The sequence below is a fragment of the Pocillopora verrucosa genome, chromosome 3 (assembly GCF_036669915.1).
Source record: "Pocillopora verrucosa isolate sample1 chromosome 3, ASM3666991v2, whole genome shotgun sequence".
NCBI lineage: Eukaryota > Metazoa > Cnidaria > Anthozoa > Scleractinia > Pocilloporidae > Pocillopora > Pocillopora verrucosa.
The window spans coordinates 6012387-6037751 of record NC_089314.1 but is presented as its reverse complement, the minus strand read 5'-3'; the positions used below and the strand labels follow the sequence as shown (position 1 = coordinate 6037751).

General features: G+C 36.3%; 3 protein-coding genes across 7 annotated transcripts; 1 reads left to right on the top strand and 2 right to left on the bottom strand.

Annotated features, from left to right (window-relative positions):
• The first annotated feature begins 677 nt into the window (after nucleotides 1-677).
• Nucleotides 678-4149, top strand: LOC131777337 (uncharacterized). Its single transcript, XM_059093618.2, has 2 exons — nucleotides 678-994; nucleotides 2350-4149. The coding sequence occupies exons 1-2, from the start codon at nucleotides 756-758 to the stop codon at nucleotides 3155-3157; spliced, it is 1047 nt and encodes a 348-aa protein (XP_058949601.1). The 5' UTR covers nucleotides 678-755; the 3' UTR covers nucleotides 3158-4149.
• Nucleotides 4150-4164: 15 nt separating this feature from the next.
• LOC131777336 (ephrin-B2-like) lies at nucleotides 4165-13048 on the bottom strand. 2 transcript variants are annotated; one of them, XM_066163431.1, is made up of 8 exons: nucleotides 12415-13048; nucleotides 7350-7651; nucleotides 6652-6777; nucleotides 6175-6339; nucleotides 6048-6083; nucleotides 5434-5571; nucleotides 4924-5022; nucleotides 4165-4704 (listed from the first exon to the last, which is right to left on the bottom strand). In XM_066163431.1, exons 1-7 carry the CDS (start codon nucleotides 12525-12527, stop codon nucleotides 4964-4966), a joined length of 939 nt encoding a protein of 312 aa, XP_066019528.1. In that variant the 5' UTR covers nucleotides 12528-13048; the 3' UTR covers nucleotides 4165-4704; nucleotides 4924-4963. The 2 variants fall into 2 exon arrangements, with proteins under 2 accessions (XP_066019528.1, XP_058949600.1); XM_059093617.2 differs by lacking the exon at nucleotides 4924-5022.
• Nucleotides 13049-13192: 144 nt separating this feature from the next.
• On the bottom strand, nucleotides 13193-20617 carry LOC131777335 (ephrin-B2-like). 4 transcript variants are annotated; one of them, XM_066163430.1, is made up of 10 exons: nucleotides 20381-20617; nucleotides 18554-18855; nucleotides 17875-18000; nucleotides 17369-17536; nucleotides 16963-16998; nucleotides 16486-16521; nucleotides 15629-15658; nucleotides 15150-15287; nucleotides 14646-14744; nucleotides 13193-14421 (listed from the first exon to the last, which is right to left on the bottom strand). In XM_066163430.1, the coding sequence occupies exons 1-9, from the start codon at nucleotides 20515-20517 to the stop codon at nucleotides 14686-14688; spliced, it is 1032 nt and encodes a 343-aa protein (XP_066019527.1). In that variant the 5' UTR covers nucleotides 20518-20617; the 3' UTR covers nucleotides 13193-14421; nucleotides 14646-14685. The 4 variants fall into 4 exon arrangements, with proteins under 4 accessions (XP_066019527.1, XP_066019525.1, XP_058949597.2 ...); XM_066163428.1 differs by lacking the exon at nucleotides 14646-14744; XM_059093614.2 differs by lacking the exons at nucleotides 14646-14744; nucleotides 16486-16521.
• Between the last annotated feature and the right edge of the window lie 4748 nt (nucleotides 20618-25365).

Here is a 25365-nt window from a genome sequence, read left to right as displayed (position 1 = left end):
TTTATCAATTACAAATTTGGTTTGGGAAGCCTCTTTGAAAGGGTGTTTGTGATAGACACCAGAGAATTCTTCAGGATCCTCTTGGTTCAGTATTGTTTGACTTACGTTTGATTGCTTGGGCCTTTTTCAGTCAAGAATGGAAGAGCATTCCCTAACCAATTGCTACTACAATTTTTGATGAAAACCTTGCTTTTACTTGTAACCTTTGCAGTTGTAATTCTATCTTTTCCTAGCAAAGGTGTGACATGTGGCTATGGAATGGTATAGGGGTGAAAGAGGTATGGATATTGTTAGCTCTTGATTCATCTCTACATTTTCTACCCTAAAAAATGAAAAGAAAAAAAAAAAAAAAAGAAAAAAAAAAGGAATGAATGGCCGTATGAAGATCTCTTTATGTTCTGCATTCTTCCTTTTACCAGATCTCAGAAATTACCCATCTTCCCCACCACCTGGGTTTATTTTGATCTGTGGAAAAAGCACAATATAATAGAAATATAGATTTTCAATTCTCTTTTGAAGAAGACAATCAGTCCCTGTTACATTTACACATATAGAAACACCTCTTTCAGACCAGTTTTTCTGGATTAAATTATCGACATAATCACCCCTCCCCACCCTACTAAATAAATTATTGATTGAGCTCGCCCCAGTGTCCTCAAGTGGACCGAATTGTTTTAGGAGGGAAGTTCGTAGCATGATATTTGCCTAAGGTTTGTTCAGTACCGATTTTCTTTCGTTCCTTCAACAGAAAAATCATGAATAACGCAGTACAGTTATGGGATGGACATTTGTCTGTGATTACCAGGCCTGTACCTCACGTTCAAAACCCGCTGCAAGTAGTGATAAAAATAACTTATTCGGCGGTATGCGGGACTGATCTTAAGATTCTCGAAGGAAAGTTTTCATGTGAGAAGTCAGTTATTTTAGGTCACGAATTTGTTGGGATTGTAAAGGAAGCAGGGAGCGAGGTGAAGCACGTATCTGTTGGCGATCGGTAAGCGTTTCCTCGTATTTATTGGTAGTTGCATGCACTTGTACTTGTACTGATAGCTTTGTAAAGTTGTTATTCTTGCATTGTATTAAGCTCTAAATTACGCATTAATATTCGGTGAAGCGACGCTTTAATTATCTCAAGCTTGTTGTGGATTGTCGAGGTTATCTTCACGATGGAAAAGATAAAAAGAACTGTTTTACCCTTTTTCCTGATCTCAAAACACCCTGCTAACTCCACGAGAAACTAATACATAAGCTTTGATTTCCTTTGTGATATTCCTTTTGATTACCGCCGAATAAGTTATCCTTTAGATCGGACATCTCTGATCGATTAAGTCTAGAAATACAAGCTTACATTTCTCATTATCACAAGTTTTCCACTGTGCTTTTTCGGTATTATTGCACTGATGGCTATTTCATTTTCCAAGAGGTTTTTTTACAATTCCGTTACCATTCCCTTGCAGTTCAGGAATACTTGCGCTTACTTGCATTTGTCGTTTATTAGCAGTATGAATACAATGCTGGAAGGTTTCATTAAAAAAAAAATTAAATCATTCCATTATGTGATAATGAACTGTGTTAAAAAATTTCTACCGTGAGGAAGTGCCACAAAGAAATACCAAATTTAAGGTATTTTTCGTGTTAGATCTCACATGTAGTGTCACATGTTGCGTTACTGACATGACTTCTGATTTAAAGAAACAGCAAAAGTTCAGACATTGAGTCAACCACCCACTACCCATTTTCTTTCCCTTTTCCTTGGCAACCAACATTTTTCTTCAGGCGACCCTTTTAATTGATTTTAAGTTGCCAAATAACAACTTTTATTAATAATCAAAACTTTAGAACCTTGGCAGGGTTTTGCTTAACCAGAGCATAGGTACCACAGGTAACCAAAAATATATGTCATCCGGGAACTTAGAGGAATTTGGAGAAAAGCTTTTAAGAGCAGATTCCTGAAGCAAGAACCTTGATGCACCTTTTGATTATTTTACCAGAGCCATGGAGCCTTTAAGTTAAGACTTTATTCTTGGGGAGAACAATGATTAGCAGCTTGTTAAATCTGTCTTAACCTTTTCACTTCCCAGATCTCTCTGGTGATTCCCCATACTTATTATGTTAATTTGGAGAATTTGTTATTGGATCGACTAAATCCCCAAATTAATATTTTTCTTTATTCTCATCACCTATCTTCTTAATGTTGTATTAATATTGTAAGGAGAAATTCTGTCTTGGTCACTCATGGGAATTAAAGGGTTAATATGGATTAAGTAAGCTTTTTAGAATCATCCAGTACAATGGCTGCATCTTTAATCATTATAAAATCCCAACTGTTTTTTGTTTTTTTTTTTTCAGTGTTGTTGTCAACCCAAACACTAGCTGTGGAATGTGTGACAATTGTACCAAAGGGCAACCACATTTCTGCAAATTTGAAGGAGTAAAAGCTACCATTGGTATCAGGCGAAATGGGGGTTGGGCACAGTACTGTCGCCTGCCAGCCAAGAATGCCATTCCCTTACCTCATCAGTTATCATTTGAACTTGGTTTGTTACTAGAACCAATGTCTTGTGTTGTACATGGCTGGAATCGTTTACAACCAATCAATCCAGATGCTGAAATTTTAGTTTGTGGAGCTGGAAGTATGGGATTATTGTTCATGAGTATGCTGCATTTTAGGGGGTTTAGAGAAGTCGTTGTTACGGAGCTCTTGAAGGGACGTCAAAAGATTGCACAGAGACTGGACTTTGGTTTTCAAATAGTTCATCCTGAGATTTTAATTTCTGAAGCTAGAAATGCAAAGCAGGATGGGGATGAAGATTGGGGGTTCGATATTGTTATTGACTGCACTGGGGATCCAAAGACTTTGGAACTAGGAGTTCAATGGTTGCGTCAAGGCGGAAAGTTTCTTCTCTTTGGCATTTCGCCTGCTGGATCAGAAGCAAAGCTTGATCCTCATGAGGTGTATGCTAAGGAACTGAAAATTATAGCTTCCAGAATAAATCCTTTTACATTCAATTCTTCTATGCAAATATTACAGGACATGGGAGAACGATATTTGAGTTTTGAAAAACTAGGAATGCGCACTTTTCAACTCCAGGAATTTACAGCAGCCCTTGAAGTCCAACGTAGTGGGGAAATTTCAAAAGCAGTTTTTGAAAACTGAATAATTTTTTGTAATTTGGATTTGGTATAAGTCATGGGAGTCTTGTAGAGCCATAGAATCTTATGATATAAATTTACTAGGTCTGAATAGTTATTTGGTGTGAGTTTGGATCACAAAAAGTTATGGAAACAATCCAAAAATAATATCTTTTGACAACACCAAATATAGGATTTAGAGGGTGTAGTACATTGGGGAAAAGAAGAGGAATAGCTGACAATAACCCATGCTAAATGATACACCATGTGATAGACATTTAGGAGGCAGTCTGCTATAGCTGCAGAACTGCAAGAGCTGTTATTCAATAAATTGGAGACATTTACATTTAAAGAACTGATAAAATAGTAGTAAGTCAGCTCACAATTTTGACTAGATGACTCACTTTTTTTTATTTACCTCTGATCCAGTGAAATTGTGAAGCATGTGTTAAAGAATCTGCCAATTAATTTACTCTCACAATTAAGTAGAGCAGTGTTCATAACATGGCATTTATAACATGGCACTTTTACCCTCTAATTGGTTTAAGCACTTACTGCTTATGAGCAAAAATGCTCTTGTCGGATAGCCAATTGAAGGTTTTAATAAACATTATATGTGTTTTTCTTACTGTCTTCGAAGTCATACATGCAGGTTTGAATGTTATTATAAGTAATATCTTAATATGACAAAACTCATCAAAAATGTTCATGTGCAATATCTTGGGTGACAAGAAGATTTCGATTCCACCACTGTCCCGTCCAGTTTGTTTTCTTTCAGTGTAGTTATGGTGCATTGTTTGTTGTCATGTATGGGGAGGCATTGCAAGGAGTACTCATTGATTTTTTATTTACTTAAAGATTCTTTGGTGAAACAGCACAAAAAGTAAATGTTGCATTTATTGCAATAGTCACTTTTATAACACTCCTTCAAGTGTACAATGAAAATCAACCTTGCAGTATCATGCAAATTATTGCAGATGCTAAAGAAATACTGAAAATAAACTACTGAGACATAAACTAAGTACACAATCATATGATGGATGTTTGTATTTATTTTTTATTTTTGAAATTTCATGAAAAGCTGCTTGTTATTTAGGAAAACTGAAACATATCCTTGGATCAAATATAGGAAATGATTATTAACAATACTTTACATTGTAACATATGCATTTGCACTGTTTGATACTTGGCATGTACAAAATATATTACTACAGTTGCCAATGTTTGTGCGTTTATCAAAATTATACTCCAATAACAAATATTTGTTGGGTGTTTTACATATATATACATGGCTTTTTTCCACCTTTGTAATTTATTTTTATTGATAAACCAAAATCTGGTATTTCCACTTCAATTTTCAACATATTCCAGACTGATTAATACTGCATATGCAACACACTGTGATATTTTTTCTTTTTTTCCACTAATTTTGCCTCTCTTGATAACATTTTTCAGAAATGAGTTATGTTTGCACCATTTGTGCACTCTCACTCACTGTGGATAATGTGGAAACTGTTTAATTTGGACGAGAGAAACCAGTTAATTTGCTAGGAACTCTTGTAATATGGGTGTCTGTAAAACAAAACAAATAAAAAAATTTTAAAAAAACATTATGAGCCATGGACTAGCATGTGACTTTAACACAACAAGGATGACTACAGAGGGAATGCTCCAGACTGAAATATATTTTTTAAATCTAAGAGAAGCTTCTTTTGCCTCTGGTTTTAATTCAGTCCAAAGGCTTTACTCAAAATTTTTTATTAAAGTGAAAAGTTTACACCTCTTACTAACCTTGTTTTCTTGGTCTGTATAGGTACTGTATGTTACAAACCTAGTTTTTTCTGGTTGGATTTATTGCCCAATTAAATGCAAAACATGTGAACCATAAATCTGAGTGGAAAAAAACAAGGTTCTGTAACTTTTACATTGCAGACCAAGAAAATGAGGGTAGTAAGATATTAACGATATCTCTAGGTTCAGCTAGAGGGTTATGAATTCATTGCAAACTATTAGAGAGTACATACTAGCTGAGAGATATAATAAACCACATTATCACTAATATCTGAAATTATTTCCTCATAAAAAATTATGTTGACTTAATTTAGTTCAAAGTAAACCCCAGAGTTTGGTCCACTTACTCCAAGAGTTTGCCACTGTTTCCTCATAACTCTTGATGTACTGCAAAAGCAAAGCTTTTTGTCCCAAGAATTGAGAACATCTTCTCATTCATGATTCATTTGGATATATACAACTAAAAAGTTTAACTTGGAGTTAGAACTCAGAGAAACAGATTTCACTTACTTGTTTTTGACTTGCGTCTAGAAACTCTACGTACTAAAATAGCAATTATTCCACCAACGAAGATCCCAAATATGAATACAATAGAACATATTCCGACAAACAATCCTATGTTCAACTGCAATTTATCACCAGAATTATCTATGAAAAAGACAACACAGAGGTTAAATTGACTGGCTATTTGTACCAAGATGTGTTATTTGAAAAGGGGCCGGACTGTCTTGAATACACTGAGCTTTTTAACCCTGAACATCCTATCACCAATAAACATGTTCTCCACATTGTTTCTTATACATTTCCCAGGTATACTGGAAAAAGAGTTAGGTGCTAACTTTTTTTAGAGGTTATAGAGTTAAGGTAGAGGGTCCCTCTGATTGTTACATGGGGGAAATTTCAGATAAATCCCAAAATAGCTGCCTCAAAAATTTGACAACATGTTGTGCAAATTTCATTTTGGACCAAAATTCACCAAAAATCCAGAACTTTTAAACAATACTGTACATACAAGTCCATGCAATGGCAGAGATGTATATGAACAACATTCAACATCTCAAACTAGCAAACTTTGAATGGGACAGACAGGACACGTGTTATTTTAAAATTGTAAACTGCTTTACCTTGTGTAGTTGATGTTTGACCATCCACAGTGGGATCTAAAAGAAAATTAAATAAGGGAAAAAAAGGGGGTAAGTCATTCCTCCTTAATGGTAACTACCAGCCTGCCTTGAGGATGGAAATACTTACAGTCAAACCCTTTTTTACTTGCACCTCCAGACATCAACTTCGGACATGATCTTTGTTCAGCACCAACACATAGTAATCCCCCACTCGCTGGGGTAGGTTTGTTACATTTTCGTCTTTGAAGACCATTTGAACATTCACTCCAGTCAGACCATCCACCATTAACAACTGAAAGATACAAAAGGGGACTTCTTTTAGCACAGAGTTCTTTGCCATGATATGGATAGAGAGGAACATAACCAAAAGTTTTGTGCACCAGTAGATCTGAAAACACATCATTGAGATTTCAAATTGTGACCAAGATGGCACTGGAAGTCATCTAAGGCATGCAATCACTATTGGGCAAGGTAGACTTATCTTGCTCATTTAGGAAGCAAATAGGAACACAGGATTTATTTTGCCTTGCCTCAGCCTGCAAATCCACTAAGCCAGCCATGAAAAAGATGGATAATTATGTGAAGTCAGATACATGTGACATACCATTGTTTCCACTTGGACACCTTGGGTCAGAGCTGTTTTCACAGACATATATTTTCATCTTCATTCCTGAATTACAGTGTCCTCCCTGTGTGTTTGTCAATGAGCTTTGTGAGCCTGATGCAGTACCTGACAGTTGAAAAATATCTTTTAGTTTTCTTCTTTTTATTGGGACTTTAAAGTCAATTTTTGAAAAGTTCTGAGACCATCAAACTATTAGTTATGTAGCAGCTTCTCTGCTTTTCTTTTGATCCCCCAACAATACAAGTTTAAAACACAACAAGCATTTTTTTTATAATTACAGTTAGACAATGTTGACTTTCCTTCTCTCTGATCAAATATATGTAATTGCTGGAAAAACGAGTTATCCAAGCAGCAATAAAAGCAGCTTAGACAAGTCATTTCTCAGAAACCACAAAACCCTTGCAAAAAAATTGTTCAAAGAAATATTTTTAATTTGTAGCCCACATTCAAGAAAGCTCAATACATGTAAAATTAAGAAGCAGCTGCTGTAGAGTTCAGTGTAAACACCTCTTATACACACACAAAAAAAATTTTAAATAAATTCATAAATACATAAAAATGCAACATTAAAAATAAATGCACATAAAAATATGCATGGAATGAGGTCATTAGATTGCAGTTAATCAGCATTTAGAAAAAAAAAATAATTGGAACTATTATGAAACATTAGCACTTACTTATAAAGTAGTATTCTTTTCCTTTCTCAAACTTTGGATCATTTGGATTAACGGTATGAGGTTGAAATACAACCCTGTAATAAATGTGTCCCACTGGATCATTACAGGATAAAACACTGAGTCCTCCTGTTGCATTACACTTGTCATAACCCTTCTTGTCCACCATATATACATTTTCATACAACAAGTCTTTCAAATAAGTAGTTGTTCTTTTGATGGGGTAGTCCACCAGGGTGGGACAAATAATTGAGAGCTGGTCAAATTCCATGACATTTCTGGTCCTTTCATGAAGGTTATCAAACCTGGAATAGAAAGCAATAAAAATTGGATCAGATATGTTTGATTTGGAATGACTTTACCACTGATGTTTGGCACTAAGCAAGTTCACATTTTGATTTTCTTTGATTCCTTTGTTTTACGGTTTATTTGTTACCTGCATAGGGTAAAATATGGACTAGACCAATTTTTCGACCATTTTTTTAGACCTTTTTTTTGGGACCATTTTGAAGGGGGGAGCACATCATTATTACTGAGGGAGGGGTGGAATGAAGTCTATCAGTACTGAGGGAGGAGTGGGAGGCAGAGTGTTATTACTCAAGGAGGGGTGTGAGACGGACTATTACTATGCAGGGAGGAGTGGGAGGTGGTTGTAATAGTTAACACTACTGGATAATGGAGCTTTTACTCGATTGTACTAACAATTTTAATTGGTTTTTCGACTGAATTTTTCTAGGTCAAAATTTTAGCGCTGAGCCGCGGCGTTCCTTCATTTTTTTGTCATGCGAAAGCGAAACTGCCACGTAAACACTGGACTTCTACATTTTGCCGACGGAAATTATCGGCAAGCGACAGTAGCCATCATAGTTCCACTTCGCAGGTTTCATGGGTTTTAACGCAAGAACTGATAGACAGCGGCTTGGGAAAACTGGAAAACAAACCTAGGGGAGTCGCGAGGAATACCTGGTCGCGATTTCCGGTGTCGGTGATTAACTCCTTTGCTTGCGAAACAGATGAAATCGATATTTAAGCTTTCCTATTTTGAGAGGACAGCAGTGCTTTTGGAGGATTCGAGAACATAGATTCCTCTTCGAAATCGTTCGCTGATGATTTTATATTGAAGAAATGTAAAATGGTTTCCGTGTTTACAAAGTCTGATGTAAACACGCGGGAGGTTGGGAGAACACGAGATAAGCGTAGGAAACCACGACGCGAAGCGGAGTGGTTTCCAGCTTATCGAGATTTTGTAAAGTTCTTTAGGTCTTTTGCTACTGAGGGAATATAAAAAAATTAGCATGCTATCGCATTTCATTTCGTGAGATGGTTGATTATACCAGGGAGAGTAAGATTTCAGGGCTTATACTATTTTGCGAAACGAAACGAAACGAAACGAAACCGGGTCAGATGAAATAAAACAAAAGAAATAATGCAGATATATTTTCTAATAAGGTAAAGATAACTTTCACAAGGATTTTGGAGTAATCGTTCATTAACAAGAAGGATTTTTATTCATTTCGCAAAATAGTAATTTTAGGAGAGTTACTATTTTGCGAAATGGACCATTTTCACCCCTGCGGTGACAACGTGACCTCTTTCATGTCACGAGAATACATCTAAACATTACAAATTAGTATATCAACGAACATTTTGGCCTCCTCTTATTTCTTAAACCGTATTAAAATATATTTCGCAAAATAGTAATTTTAGGAGAGTTACTATTTTGCGAAATGGACTATTTTCACCCTGAGGTGACAACGTGACCTTTTTCATGTCACAAAAATACATTTAAACATTACAAATTAGTATATCACCGAACATTTTGGCCTCCTGTTATTTCTTAAACCGTATTAAAATGTATTTCGCAAAATAGTAATTTTCGGAGAGTTACTTTTTTGCGAAATGGACTATTCTCATCCCTGCGGTGACAACGTGACCTCTTTCACGCCACGAAAATACATTTAAACATAACAAATTAGTATATCACCGAACATTTTGGCCTCCTTTTATTTCTTAAACCGTATTAAAATATATTTCACAAAATAGTAATTTTAGGAGAGTTACTATTTTGCGAAATGGACTATTTTCACCCCTGCGGTGACAACGTGACCTCTTTCATGTCACAAAAATACATTTAAACATTACAAATTAGTATATCACCGAACATCTTGGCCTCCTCTTATTTCTTAAACCGTTTCAAAATTTATTTCGCAAAATAGTAATTTTAGGCGAGTTACAATTTTGCGAAATGGACTATTTTTACCCCTCAATAACTTTCTTTTCGGGTCACAAAAATACGCTTAAACATTTCATTATAGTATATTCTCGAAGGGTTCGGTCACCTCCTCTTTCTCTATCCAGATATAATTAATTTCTCAAAGTAGTAATGTCAGAAAAATTACTGTTTTGCGTAATAGCTAGGCTATTTTCACTCAGCGGTAACGATGTCGTTACTTCTCGTGTCATACAATAGGTTTTCGGTAAGTTTCAATTTAAAGCACTATCAAATCTCAAAAGGTCTAAGCTATCTTCACCTATATAAACGTCTTCTAAATTTATTTCGCGAGGCAGTAATTTTGGAAGAATTACTGTTTTTTGCAAAATGGACCATAAATGATTTAAATGCCGCCTGAGAAAACTGACTCGTGACAGATTGGGTTTACAGGTCTCACCTTTCCTTGTACGTAAGTGTTTTAATTAGCTGTGGTCTGTACTTCTTCACTGCCAAGCAACAAGGCGGTGTTTTCCTTTCCTCAGCTTCAAATGATTAAGTAAGAGCCAATTAATAACTCCATCTCAATAAACATGCAACAAGAGGTTTGGGCTAACAGGTTCATTTAATCAAAATCGACAATCGACCGTATTGCGTGACGCCGAAACCAAGTCAAGAGAACCCTGCTGAAGGCCCAAACCGAGGTTGTGTCCAATTAATGACATGGGAGGGAGCGGAAAGTAAGAGGTAAAAGCTGTTTTTACTAGCGACGGAGCTATTCTAGGGGGAAGTTGGCATGTTCTCCTGAGAGATTTGAAAGACTCGTTTCGTGCGTTTTGAAGGGTGTGCACTGTTTCGGTGTAAAACCAACATGACAGTTTTCCAGTGGCGGCTAAACATGTTTAGACTCTCCGTCTCGTATAGAGAACAGAAGCATACCCATGCCTAAATAGTCGTCCAGCAGTTTTATAATCGCAAGTAAAAATAATATACATGGAAAAGTTACGCGCTTCTGATTACACCCCCGTCGCACACCTCTTCCTTACGAGCAAGAGATCGTGTTTCGCATTTGCGCAAGTTCCACGTGCTGCAAGAAGTTCGCTTTGTGCTCGCTTTGTGTGCTGCTAAATCAGGCAAGATTATGGCTTTTAAATTTCCTGTTCTTAAGCCCAAGACCATCGACTGTTCAGGTCTTCCAGTTCATGATTTCAAGTGTTTGACAAACAAGGAAATCATTGGTAAGGGCGCTTATGGTGCTGTGTTCACTGCTAACTGGCAGACTGTTCCTGATGCGGGTGGGAAATCGGCCGCTGCGGAGAAAGTCGTCGTTAAAAAATTGCTTGGCGAGGACATATTGGATAAGAAAACGTTTGTAAAGGAAGCAAGAATCATTCAAGAGTTGAAACATCCAAACATTGTGAAGTTCAAGGGAATCTGCAACAATCCCTTCGCCCTTATTCTCGAGTTCCCGCCCGCCGAGTGTAAATAATCCATTTCGCAAAATAAACATTTTTCGGAATTACTACATTCAATTAGTTTAGAAATTACTACATTAAAGAGGAGGTGACCAAGATCTTTGAGAATATACTATAATGTAATGTTTAAATGTATTTTCGTGACATGAAAGAGGTCAAGCAAAATAGCAACTCTCCTAAAATTACTATTTTGCGAAATATATTTTAATACGGTTTAAGAAATGAGAGGAGGCCAAAATGTTCGGTGATATACTAATTTGTAATGTTTAAATGTATTTTCGTGACGTGAAAGAGGTCACGTTGTCACCGCAGGGTGAAAATAGTCCATTTCGCAAAATAGTAACTCTCCTAAAATTACTATTTTGCGAAATGAATAAAAATCCTTCTTGTTAATGAACGATTACTCCAAAATCCTTGTGAAAGTTATCTTTACCTTATTAGAAAATATATCTGCATTATTTCTTTTGTTTTATTTCATTTCAGAGGTTACGTTAGTCACCGCTGAGTAAAAATTGTCCATTTCGCAAAATAGTAACTCTCCTAAAATTACTATTTTGCGAAATACATTTTAATACGGTTTAAGAAATAAGAGGAGGCCAAAATGTTCGGTGATATACTAATTTGTAATGTTTAAATGTATTTTTGTGACATGGAAGAGGTCACGTTGTCACCGCAGGGTGAAAAATTCCATTTCGCAAAATAGTAACGCTCCTAAAATTACTATTTTGCGAAATGAATAAAAATCCTTCTTGTTAATGAACGATTACTCCAAATTCCTTGTGAAAGTTTTCTTTACCTTGTTAGAAATTATATCTGCATTATTCCTTTAGTTTTGTTCTATCTCACCTGATTTCGTTTCGTTTCGTTTCGTTTCGTTTCGTTTCGCAAAATAGTATAAGCCAGATTTCAGTGGGAGGTGGAGGTTTCGTTCGATTCTTGTATTTTATGTACGTGACATACTGTCGTTTCGCCTTATTTTGGACATTTATGCCTTGTTTCAGGTAGTTTTAGATAGTTTGCAAGTGGCTGTAGATGTTTTTGAGGTGGTTGTAGGTGGTTTCAGGTGGTTTTAGGTCGTTCCATGTTTTAGTACTTCCGTTCAGGCCTTTTAATAATCAAAACGTTGCCAGGTGAACTGCAAAGTTGTGTTTGCCCCCCAACACGACTTTCAGTCGAGTTCTCTAAAAGGTCTGCCACGGTAAGAGCTGCAAGGGAACTTCCCTTTTCTAACTTATAGCAATTGCTTGTCGTTCTACAACGAAATGATAATGAGCTGTCAACGGTCTTGTGCATGAATTGTTAGCTTTGAATCAAGAACTTAGCTTCGATTTCTGTTTTCACGCAAAATAAATGTTGATGGTAGAATAACATTAGAGATACTTACATTGGATTTTCAGAATTCCATAGAATTGACGGCAATATCTCAGCCACAGATACAGTTACAAGCAAGCAGAAACAGAAACACATGATTGTTACTCGATGTCCACAACTCTCCATAGGTGCGAGCGGCTTTTTCTCTCACCAAAAAAAATCTTTCGATCTAAGATCTAAATACCCTGCAATAAAAGTATTGCCTCTACAACATTCGACAGGTCTTGAACCAAGGAGAGCGCGTTTCAACACTTGACGTTACCACTCAGGTTAATACTGAAATACTGGCTAACCTCGGACGCTACATCATTTCCTTAAAAAAGGACCCAATTTCCCAAATAGGGAGAGGGGCTCAGATCAAATTCATTTCGATTTTAAAGAGTTGCATGATTCACCGCGTGGAAATACATTTTTGCACAGAACGCAACATGTCGTTTTCAAGGTAGAAGTAAAACTCCTGTACAATAATTTATTTACGAAAAATAATACTTTCCACTCTCAAACATTGGACTCAAAAATTTAGTTTTTAGTTTTCTCACAAATTCTGATAGGCATCTCCCAAGTCCCTTGGCTGCGATGAAATACCAAGTCAAATCAGACAATTTTTTTAAGGAGTCTAGTGAATCTTTCAATAAATAAATAATTATATGACAATCACTTATCCTAGCTACAGTCTAAAGAGGTCTAACACACCCAAATAGAGTCTACTGATGAAAAAATAATTAGAACTATAACATCCATCCCATTTTTACCTATGTTATGTTCAGTTTTTCAGGGAGGATGGAGAAATGTCAAATCACACCAATTTTTAATTTTTAAAAAACTTTGTGCAAGAAAATACAAATGTATTTAATGCTTGTAGTTCTCTTTGATTTGCATCAATGATAGATTCAAACAGACGCTATCAATAAAGCAATCCAAAATTGCTAATTTAAGAGATGCAGTTAACCAGTTGTTAAGAAATGACCAGGCAAGCATAATATTTACTGAAGTGTCTGCCCTGGTTTTCAAAGGGTGGATAACACTATCCATGTATTAAATCTATATCTGCAGGAAAGTAATTTACAAGTTGGATAGCATTATCCACCCTCCAAACAACTGGGCCTTATGCGCAAAGGCCCCCTTGTTAAAGAATCCCTCTTCATAATATTGAAATATTTTATCTAGAGGTAAATTTACTTAGTCTCAAATGCTTTGAACTATTCTCACAGAGGATACTAAATAGCTGACTAAACATTAGTACTAATATTTTAACTCATTCACTCCCTAAGCTCCAGAATGGTGGAAATATTGAGAGTGACCACCCTAAATGTACTATTTCAAAAACAAGTGTGAGGGTTTCATCAAGGTTTCCAAACACAAGAAAACTGATAATGCTTTCATTGTTTTTTAGTGTTTGGAAACCCCAATGAAACCCGATGCACAAGTTTTTGAAATAGCTTTTGAAATAGCTTCTCAATCGCACCTTAAGAATAAAAGAAAATAGAAGTACTCACAAATTTTTCACATGTTGTTGGTAAGTTTGTTGTATTGATATTCAAATCAAGAAATGAGTTCACTAGAGTTTGATGCTTTATCAAACTCAAGGGTTTGATATTATATGAAACTTTCACCAGGGTTTCAAACCACAAGCAGGTGATGAAATTGGCATGTCATGGTTGGATGATCACCTTATGAATAATCAATGAGTTTGAGAACTCATTATCAGTCTTTCAAATATCTCTCATAGACAATTCTCACGATTTTACTACCCTAAAATTTTGCTCTGAATGTCCCACTTCATGTTCTTCCTTCTTATTATTATCACATTCTGCTTGGAAATGTCTGTGTTGTGAGGAGAAAATACTGTATTGGTCACCCATGGGACTGAAAGGGTTATGGTTGTAAATAATGGTTGCATTTACGAAGTGCTATGTTTTCACCATTTGTGCACTCTCACTAACTGTGGATAATGTAGAAACTAGTGAAGTTGGACGAGAGAAACCAGTTAATTTGCTAGGAGCTCTTGTAATATGGGCATCTGTGTAAAATAAAACAAATCAAAAAATTAAAAAAAAAAACAGTATGAGCCATGGACTACCATGTGACTTTAACACAACAAGGATGACTGCAGAGGGAATACGACAGACTGAAATTTTTTTTTAAAATTTAAGAGAAGCTTCATTTGCCTGTGGTTTTTATTCAGTCTAAAGGCTTTTCTCAAAAAGTGTGATTAAAAGTGAAAAGTTTACACCTCTTACTAACCATGTGTTCTTGATCTGTACTGGTACTGTATGGTACAAACCTAGTTTTTTCTGCTTGGATTTATTGCCCAATTAAAAGCAAAGCGTGTGAACCATAAATCTGAGTGGAAAAAACAAGGTTCTGTAACTTATATCGTACAGACCAAGAAAATGAGGGTAGTAAGATACTAGTGATATCTCTAGGTTCAGCTGGTGGGGTATGAATTCATTGCACATTATTAGAGTACATACTAGAAAGATATAATAAACCATATTATTACTAATATCTGAAATTATTCCCCCATAAATAATTATGTCGACTTAATTTAGTTCAAAGTAAACCCCAGAGTTTGGTCCATTATCTCCAACAGTTTGCCACTGTTTCCTCATAACTCTTGATGTACTACAGAAGCAAAGCTTTTTGTCCCAAGAATTGAGAACATCTTTTCATTTAGGATTCTTTTGGATGTGTACAGCCAAAAAGTTTAACTTAGAGTTAGAACTCAGAGAAACAGATTGCACTTACTTGTTTTTGACTTGCGTCTAGAAACTCTACATACTAAAATAGCAATTATTCCACCAATGAAGATCCCAAATATGAATATACTAAGACATATTCCAACAAACAGTCCTCTATTCAACTCCAATTTATCACCAGAATTATCTATGAAAAAGACAACACAGAGTATATAACTATTGATTGACAAAGCTCTCTGAATTAGAGAACATTTTTCTGAAAACTACTAACCACAGTAAACGCAACATTGGGTTAAACCAGAATAACTGAAACCTTTTGGAAAGTGACTTTGAGAAACAGTTACTTATTATCCATAACAGTGAAAAAAATTAAGTAAAGCTTGTTGATTCAACGCAGCAGCTACCATAATTAAGACTATAAACTTATTTTATTGGCACACAGTTGTGTTGCTAAATTTCTTCAAGTGGGTGAAACAAGACCTGATCATCACAACTACTGGTATTTGGATAAAAGATTCAAAAGCATACCTCCAGTTCTGTTTTCTCTGGAAGGAAGTCCTAAGAGAGGCAGATAAAGGAGAAAATAAGAAATATTTAACTTTATATAACTTTTGCAAGATCATAATCTCTATTTGTTGTACATCATCCCCCTAGAAAGAGATCTCTCATGTATTGTGTACTGGGTAAAGATTAGAAAGAAAATTAACCCTATCCCTGAAGTGATTAACATGTAACATCTCCCTATAATATTTATACATTATCAAGCAAACAGGTAATGGGAATATGCAAACGTATCAGCTAGAAGTTGTGAATTATCTTGATCTTACAACAAATTCTCATAACTAATTTACAAAGATATGTGTAGCATCTAGAGGGGAGAATGAACAATCAGACCTTGAGAGTTAAAGGATTAAATGCACGTGCAGACATTTTATATGGCTATTTGTAACAAGATGTGTTATTTGAAAAGGGGCCAGTGTCTTGAATACACTGAGCTTTTTAACCCTGAATATCCTTCCACCAATATACATGTTCTCCACATTATTTTCTACACATTTCTTAGGTATACTGGAAAAAGAATTAGATGCTAACATTTTTTGAGAGGTTACGGAGTTAATGTAGAGGGTCCCTCTTATTGTTACATGGGAGAAATTTCAGAAAAATCCAAACAATATCTGCCTCACAAATTTGACAACATGTTGTGAAAATTTCATTTTGGACCAAAATTCATCAAAAATCCAGAACTTTTAAACAATACTGTACATACAAGTCCATACAATGGCAGAGATGTATATGAACAACATCCAACATCCCAAACTAGCAAACTTTGAATGGGACAGAAATATACAGGACACATGTTATCTAAAAATTGTAAACTGCTTTACCTGGTGTAGTTGATGTTTGACCTTCCACAGTGGGATCTAAAAGCAAATTAAAGAAGGGAAAAAAAGGGGGTTAGTCATTTCTCCTCAATGGTAACTACCAGCCTGCCTTAAGGATGGAAATAATTTCAGTCAAACCCATTATTACTTGTACATCCCTACATCAACTTCTGACATTAACCCTTTAACTCATATAGGTGACAAAGACAGAATTTCTCCCTACAATATCCATAAAATTTCAAGCATACAAGTGATGAGAATTAAGAGAAATATAAATTAGGGGATTATCAGTTGATCAAGTAACAAATTCTCGGAACTAAAATCATAAGAATTGTAGAGCAGTGAGACAGTAAGGAGAATTACTAATGAGATCTTGGCAGAGATGTATATGAACAACATTCAACATCCCAAACTAGCAAACTTTGAATGGGACAGAAATATACAGGACACATGTTATCTAAAAATTGTAAACTTCTTTACCTGGTGTAGTTGATGTTTGACCTTCCACAGTGGGATCTAAAAGCAAATTAACGAAGGGAAAAAAAGGGGGTTTGTCATTTTTCCTCAATGGTAACTACCAGCCTGCCTTAAGGATGGAAATACTTTCAGTCAAACCCATTATTACTTGTACATCCAAACATCAACTTCTGGCATTAACCCTTTAACTCCTATGGGTGACAAAGACAGAATTTCTCCTTACAATATCCATAAAATTTCAAGCATACAAGTGATGAGAATAAAGAGAAATATCAATTAGGGGATTATCAGTTGATCGAGTAACAAATTCTCGGAACTAAAATTGTAAGAATTGTACAGCAGTGAGACAGTAAGGAGAATTACTAATGAGATCTTGGCAGTGAAAGGTTAACAATAACTGTTCACTTACTAGTACACGAATGCCCCTTACAAAGCACTTGTGCAGCTTCTGTCGAACATGCTCTTTGTTCATCACCAACACATGGTAATCCCCCACTCGCTGGGGCAGGTTTGTTACATTTCCGTCTTTGAAGACCATTCGAACATTCACTCCAGTCAGACCATCCACCATTAACGACTAAAAGATACAAAAGGAGACCTCTTTTAGCACAGAGTTCTTTGCCATGATATGGATAGAGAGGAAGATAACTAAAAGTTTTGTGCACAAAAAAAGTTTTTTGTTCAGGTAGATCTGAAAACACATCATTGAGATTTCAAATTGTGACCAAGATGGCACTGGAAGTCATCTAAGGCATGCAATCACTGGTGGGCAAGGTAGACTTATCTTGCTCATTTAGGAAGCCAATAGGAACACAGGATTTATTTCACCTTGCCTCAGCCTGCAAATCCACTAGGCCAGGCATGAAAAAGATAATTAATTGGATAATTATGTGAAATGAGATACATGTAACATACCACTGTTTCCATTAGGACACTTTGGGTCAGAGCTACTTTCACAGACATATATTTTCATCTTCATTCCTGAATTACAGTGTCCTCCTTGTGTGTTTGTCAATGAGCTTTGTGAGCCTGATGCAGTACCTGACGATTGAAAAAGATTTTTAATTTTTTTCTCCTTTTTATTGGGACTTTAAAGTCAATTTTTGAAAAGTTCTGAGACTAGGTCAAACTATAAGTTATGTAGCAGCTTCTCTCCTTTTCTTTTGTTCCCCCAAACAAATCTTTCAATAATTACAGTTAGACGATGTTGACTTTCCTTCTCTCTGATCAAATATATGTAATTACTGGAAAAATGTGTTATCCAAGCAGCAATAAAAGCAGCTTAGACAGGTCATTTCTCAGAAACCACAAAACCCTTGTAAAAGAAATGTTTAGAGAAATATTTTAATTTGTAGCCACATTCAAGAAAGCTCAATACATGTAAAATTAAGAAGCAGCTGCTGTAGAGTTCAGTGTAAACACCTCTTCACACACACACCAAAAAAATTTTTAAATAAATTCATAAATACATAAAAATGCAACATTAAAAAGTAAATGCACATAAACATATGCATGGAATGAAGTAATTAGATTGCAGTTAATCAAAATTTAGAAAAAAAAATTATTGGATCTATTATGAAACATTAGCACTTACTAATAAAGTAGTATTCTTTTCCTTTCTCGAACTTTGGATCATTTGGATTAACGGTATGAGGTTGAAATACAACCCTGTAATAAATGTGTCCCACTGGATCATTACAGGATAAAACACTGAGTCCTCCTGTTGCATTACACTTGTCAAAACCCTTCTTGTCCACCATATATACATTTTCATACAACAAGTCTTTCAAATAAGTAGTTGTTCTTTTGATGGGGTAGTCCACCAGGGTGGGACAGATAATTGAGAGCTGGTCAAATTCCATGACATTTCTGGTCCTTTCATGTAGGTTATTAAAACTGGAATAGAAAGCAATTAAAATTGGATCAGATATGTTTGATTTAGAATGGCTTTACCACTGACGTTTGGCACTAAGCAAGTAAACATTTGGATTTTCTCTGATTCCTTTGTTTTATGGTTTATTTGTTATTATAATATAATGGATATAACACGCGCTGTCATTGGCTGAAAGAGCATGCTCTATGAGAGTATAGAGCATAAAGCTGAGCTACAGCTGTCACGCCATCTGCCAATTGTTTAACAAATAGGGAAGCTTTGACCGTGCTCTGTTCTGTTATAAAGCATGCAGGAAGTGGCTAGAGCATGAAAGAAGTATAGGGAGAAACACAAGACATAGTCAAGTGTTTGTCCCCACTTCTTGAGTGCTCTAGCTGCTTCCTAAGTGCTTTATAACTGAACAGAGCACAGTCAAGGCTTTTCAAGCCGAGTTTTGCGGCGCTGTCATCACGAGCGATCTTCATGTTCTGGTGAACTCTGCTGTCGTTCATTCAAAAAACCCTCGTCTTGAACAGTTTGTTTTCTTCCTTGTCATGTGAAAAAACTCGCGTGTTTTTATGAGCCATAATTCGGCTGAAGTTCACTGAACATTTCACTTCATGATGCTGTATTAGAGCCTTGGAAACTTCAGGCAAAAGTATTAAATTCGACTTGCCGAACTATTTTAGTTTGTAAACTATCTTTGATGGTTTGACACTTTTGACACTGTCTTGTACAGCCAATCAGATTATTTGAACCATTCTAACAGGGATTCTGATTGGCTTATTGAAGCGTGTTTTATGAGAGTATAGAGCATGCTGACGACATTGTTGTTCGCTTTGGAAATAAAGTTTGTTTTGAAAATTGAAAGTAATGCTTGGGGAATTTAACGGATTCTTTACTATAAAACAAAGAAGTGGGAAGAAACACTCGGCTACGTCTCGTGTTTCTCCCTACACTTCTTTCGTGCTCTAGCCGCTTCCTGCGTGCTTTATAACAGAACAGATCAGGTCTGATCAGAGGCTTCTCTATTTGTTAACCATGACTTAAGTAATCAAATGTCTACGAATTTTAAATAAGGTGTAATGTTTCCTAACCCGACAATCTAAGAGAGCACTTTGAAACGATTTTCAGATAAAATGATTAAGTCTAGAGGTGATTATTTGAAAACAGTATTGAGGATCTTGTTTCCGGCCAGGACAAAATAAATTTTTAGTGATCAAAACGTTGCCAGGTGAACCGCAAAGTTGTGTTTGCCCCTAACACGACTTTCAGTCGAGTTCTCTAAAAGGTCTGCCACGATAAGAGAGGCAAGGGAACTTCCCTTTTCTAACTTACAGCGATTGCTTGTCTTTTTATAACGCTTTTTATGTTCCTTAGTTTCAATTCGGCACGATGACAAGTAAAAACATCATTGTGAAACAAAATGATAATAAGCTGTCAACGGTCTTGTGCATAAATTGTTAGCTTTGAATCTAGAATTTCGCTTCGATTTCTGTTTTCACGTAAAATAAATGTTGATGATAGAATACCATTAAAGATACTTACAATGGATTTTCAGAATTCCATAGAATTGACGGCAATATCTCGGCCACAGATCCAGTTATAGCAGAAAGCAGAAAGCAGAAAGAGAAACACATGATTGTTACTCGATGTCCACAACTCTCCATACGTGCGAGCGGCATTTCTAAAACTCTTTCGATCTAAAATCCAAAAACCCTGCAATAAAAGTATTGCCCCTACAACATCCGACACGTCTTGAACTAAAGAGAGCGAATTCCAACACTTGGCGGTTAATGTAATCCTCGGACGTTGCGTAATTTCCCTAAAAAGGGCCTAATTTCCCAAATAGGGAGAGGTGCTCAGATCAAATTTATCTCGATTTTAAAGAGTTGCATGATTTACCCCGCGGAAATACATTTTTGCACAGAATGCAACATATCGTTTTTAAGGTAGAAGTAAAACTCCCGTATAATAATTTATTTAAGAAAAGTACAATAATTTATTTGCGAAAAATATAAGCGCCCGTACTGACCCCTCCCCTGATAGATAATATTTGTTTCAGACCCAGCCTTAAACGTCACAAGCGGTAATGAGGCTTAAGTGGTCTCCTCCTAGCACCTGAAAGTAAAGCGGAAATCAAATCTTTGATGATTTTTTTCTACGTAAGGCTGAAAGGTGGGATTCGGTTTCCAAACAGGAGGAGTAGAAAACCATGCCACTAAGCGTTTAAGCGTAGTCACAAAATCGTGACGAGGAATTTGTTATTCCTCATAGATTCTTCCGGTCTCTTCTTGAATCTTCATTTCACTTCACCTCCTTTACGTTGGCGTCATGAAATGATTCCACGTACAGTACTTATTCAAGTGTGTCCATTGAAGCAATATTCTCACAGACAGAAGAAAAAGCACACATTTTCCTAAAATAGCCATGCACAGTTGTTGACCTTTGCATAAAGGAATACTTGTTCACGAAATATTCAATCGCTAACCCCAGAACAAAGAGTTAATTTTACATCCGCGCCTATAATTCAAATAATTCCATTTCCTTTACTTCAGTGTTTATATTTATCGACAAAAGCGGAGATACATTCGGCGTGGTTTTTTTCAGTTTCGTCTGAAGATTTTGAAAGTGATAATCAAATAAACTCCGTCTTGACCGATGACCCCTATACAGATGACTTTCTATTTCAGTGGGCCCCTCATAGGAACTTTTTTCACTCATATATTTTCTTCACTTTCTTTGATAGTTTAGTGTGCGTGACTAGTGACCATTAGTTTGGAAGAGAAATTGAAAACTACAAAGAAACTTCTAAAAGAAAAACAGGATGATTTATGAGGGTGGGTTTTTCCAATTGTTTAGTTTTTTTAAAATAAATTTTACCACTTAAAAGTCCTTGAGACTTCTGAAAAAACGAAGTCTAAAGAAGCCACTCTTTGTGCAAACAATTTCTGGCATACCAGAGGAAGAAAAATGGCTCAAACTTCAAGCCTTAAAACTGAGCTTTATCTTTGACTTCAGAAAGAGTGTGGCATTTTTCAAGGCCTTTTGAGCCGTTGGTAACTTTACCACTTGAAAGAGTTTTAATTTTCAGCCATGGTGATACCTAGGGCTTGATGGCTTGAATGATTTTTTTTCCTGATGTTTTAGATCTGTTTGGACAAAACAGTGAACGAGAATAGATCAGAAAATACCTTAAATGGAGATGAAACTCAAGTCGAGACATGACGTGGCGTGCAATCAGTGCCAGTAACTACCAGAAATACAAATCAAGACAATAAGGGTCGATTTTTCAAACGAATTATAGCCGTTGTTTAACAAAACTGCGTTCTACACTATCTTAAATTTAGATGAATCTTTTATCTGAACATATGTTTTAGTGAACAATGTCAAGCCGCACCGAAAGCTCGCAGTGGAAGGACATTAATTTAATGAAAACAATTAACCCCCTTATAAAGAATACGTTAGGCCCACTGCTTGCGTTAAACCGCGGTTTGGGTTAGACTTCGTGTAAATTATTGTCCCTAAATGTTTAGAAACTTCTAAATGAAAACATTCAAGAGTCTCGAATTCATGACATTTCAAACTCGCAAACACCAAATAGAAAAAAATAAACAGCCTAAACTAGGGTTTTCTACACTTAAATGTAAAGGAGCCGCAATATGTCCAATATCGTTAACTATTCCAGGATGGAAAGGTGTGCCATCCCTCAGGCATGCGGTTTCAACTAACGTGCGCAGCGGTCCTCCGCTGTCGAACTTCCGGAGCATGACGCACTCATTGGTTTCTGTGAATTGTCATCACGCAGTCCCAACGTAAATTCCACTAAAAGCGGAACGATCTTCACGTAGTTTGGGAGGGGTGAACGAAACAAGAAAAAGGGTTGTCTGAAAGGCAGCGAGCGGGGAAGGAACATTAGACGAGCTAATGATTGTGACATCGACGTACTAGGTGAAAATTTTGCAACCGATGAAATGGTCAAATCTGATTTTAACTTCTCATTATCAGAAACCTGATGCGCAGAGGACTTCAAGCTGTTTTTCCCTCTATAATTTACCAAGAAGTTCATCTTTGACAAATTACGATTGGTGTTTACTCTTATACGAATTTTGAAGGTCTTCAGATTTTTTACAAGGTATAGCTTGTGTGTATATTTATATATTACTTTGTCTAAGATGTTAAACACTTTTAATAGTACAATCTTCCCTTTTGCAATCGTGATATGAATTCAAGACTTCCCTGTTTGTTTCAGTTGGTTAAATTGTCCTTCTTTCAGTAGAATTATTCCGTGAATTTAGAGCTAATCGCCTGACCCTCACCTGTCAGTCATAGCAGCTTTTGGTTGCTTTTCCGCAGTTCTAAATATGATTTGTTTTGGCTCTGTCAATTCGTGACAAGCTATGGGTTAAAACTTGTTATGTCAAATTTAAATGATAGCAAAGAACAGACAGAACACCTAAGAACGAAATTTTAGATCGGCTTTTGACCGAAGTAAGGCGGATATTCATGTGACTACTTATCAAAAATCTTAATTACCCTTAATTAGCTGGCTGTTCGACCATCTGCCAGGAGTAGGGTGGGGCACGTTCTTTTTTTCGTTCATCATGAACCGACGGAAACCGTCAGTAGCGTGAATGAAAGCAAGGATACCTATTCAGTGAGGCAATTTCGACAATTGTCAAGGTTACACGTTTTCTTTATGAAGACACGTACCGACTTGACCGCATGAAATACCACAATTAAGTTGCAAATTCCCGAAAATGCCGCCGCTAGTTGTGGTGGTTTAATGAATGCTATCATTATTTTTTTAAGGCTTTTCTTCTTCAGCCAGTCAGTTGTAGAGAACAGACTTTTTTAATATTATATCATCTTGTCTGCTCTGCATGACTCCTGAGCCCAACTATGAGGTACACAACGATTCCATCTGAGCTTCAGTGGTTTCTATTGATAACTAGTTAGCGAAGACAAATCATCAATGAGGGAAAGAACTCTCTTTGGCTCAATTCTCCATAAAGACACGGGTTCGGGAGATCAAAGTAAGTAAGGCGTAGAACAATACATGGAAACAGATCTTTAAATACAGTGGACTGCAAAAAGACGCCGTCTTATTTGTGATGTCTAAGATTAAGTTTGGATCCTGTTTAAAATTCCTATTTGTGAGTCAACGCCTGGAAGATATCCGCTTGTAAAATCCTTAATTTCCTGTAAGTTTGCACCGAACTAATGGATGTAACAGTTGAGGCAAGGAGAAAAAGTTGTAAAAGAAAGCTAATGAAGCTTTTTAATGCGGTACCATAAGCAACAAAAGAAGATCTATCACGACCGATCCGGGAGCTTGCTCGGTAGGATCGCTTTTTAACAAAACATCATTTAACAAATGGGGTTTTGAATAAAACTGTGACTTTTTTATCGTCTGAAATATCCGGCCATGGCGACATCTTACACAGAAAAAGAGACAGAAAAAGAACAGTTCATAGAATAAAACCCTTCAAGGTTTGAAATACCGGCAATCATCAGGCAATTATTTCTTTCTGTATCTCCCTCGTAAATTAAAAAGTAAAGTTTGTGTTAAAACGGGCTTTTGGGTTTAAAATGAGTGGGCCATGAAATATTTCAGAAGGCTATTGGAAGCATGCAGCTAGCGAATAAGACCTTAGAGTGCTGTTGTGTATAAGACGTGGGCGCATAATTTTTTGCGTCCACAGCTCTTGCTGTAAACTCTCACGGAGTCTTTTTTAAACTTATAAATTAAGAACTTTCCCTCCCCACCCCCCTCCCCTACCACACCTCTTCTCGCGTGAGAGGTTTACTTTCCTAGACCGGCCTCAAACGGCCGACAACATTCAGATGAATCTTTCTTCGCTAAAAAACTTGTCACCCAGTCCAAAGCAGAGAGAAAGTTTACCTCATTTGCAAATGTGAAAGAAGAGCAAAAACGTGTTGCGGAGGCAGAATTTGAAGTAAAGAGCGATCGTTTGTGTATGCGGACATTTTGCGTCTCTTAATGTAAACCGCTTAACCATTGATGACCGTATTGACCATTGCTCGCCACTGTTCAACAATTCAGCAAAATACTTGGGCCACCAGGTTACAACATAGCTAGTAAAAGAAACTATTTGTTACCAGAAAGAAGCAGCATAATAGAATTTCACACTTACCTTCTTCCATTTTATTGAAGATTATCAGCTCAGAAGTGGGATAAAGCCAGTTATAACTGGAACAGAGCTACTGAATTTGTGCGTGATTACCGAAGCGGACACTCCTACACCGATTGTTCATGAAGTATGAAAAAGTTATAAAATACACGTATCTCTGCGGCTGCTGAATGAAGATATTAGATATTATCTCAGTTGCTGCTATACCTCTCTTTTTAAATGACTAAAATGCCCTCAGATTTTTGTCCTATATTCCTGAGTCAAGAAGAAAGTTTGTTTTCTGAAATTACCTTTTAAGTTTACAAGCTAACAAATATGTAACCCTTTGAAACCCCAAGACTTACAATCATCTAATTTCTCCTCACGGCACCACCCTGA

What these genes read in the sequence shown, in the direction of transcription:
- LOC131777337 (XM_059093618.2), top strand. Translation starts at nt 756, where the DNA reads ATGAATAACGCAGTACAGTTATGGGATGGACATTTGTCTGTGATTACC. An exon ending in CACGTATCTGTTGGCGATCG is followed by an intron (nt 995 to 2,349) that starts GTAAGCGTTTCC and finishes TTTTTTTTTCAG; the next exon opens with TGTTGTTGTCAACCCAAACA.
- LOC131777336 (XM_066163431.1), bottom strand. Translation starts at nt 12,527, where the DNA reads ATGGAGAGTTGTGGACATCGAGTAACAATCATGTGTTTCTGTTTCTGC. An exon ending in AAAAGAATACTACTTTATAA is followed by an intron (nt 6,778 to 7,349) that starts GTAAGTGCTAAT and finishes TTCAACTGTCAG; the next exon opens with GTACTGCATCAGGCTCACAA. An exon ending in TCAAACATCAACTACACAAG is followed by an intron (nt 5,572 to 6,047) that starts GTAAAGCAGTTT and finishes TCTTTTTCATAG; the next exon opens with ATAATTCTGGTGATAAATTG.
- LOC131777335 (XM_066163428.1), bottom strand. Translation starts at nt 20,517, where the DNA reads ATGCCGCTCGCACGTATGGAGAGTTGTGGACATCGAGTAACAATCATG. An exon ending in TCAAACATCAACTACACCAG is followed by an intron (nt 15,659 to 16,485) that starts GTAAAGCAGTTT and finishes TGCCTCTCTTAG; the next exon opens with GACTTCCTTCCAGAGAAAAC. An exon ending in CAGAGAAAACAGAACTGGAG is followed by an intron (nt 15,288 to 15,628) that starts GTATGCTTTTGA and finishes TCTTTTTCATAG; the next exon opens with ATAATTCTGGTGATAAATTG.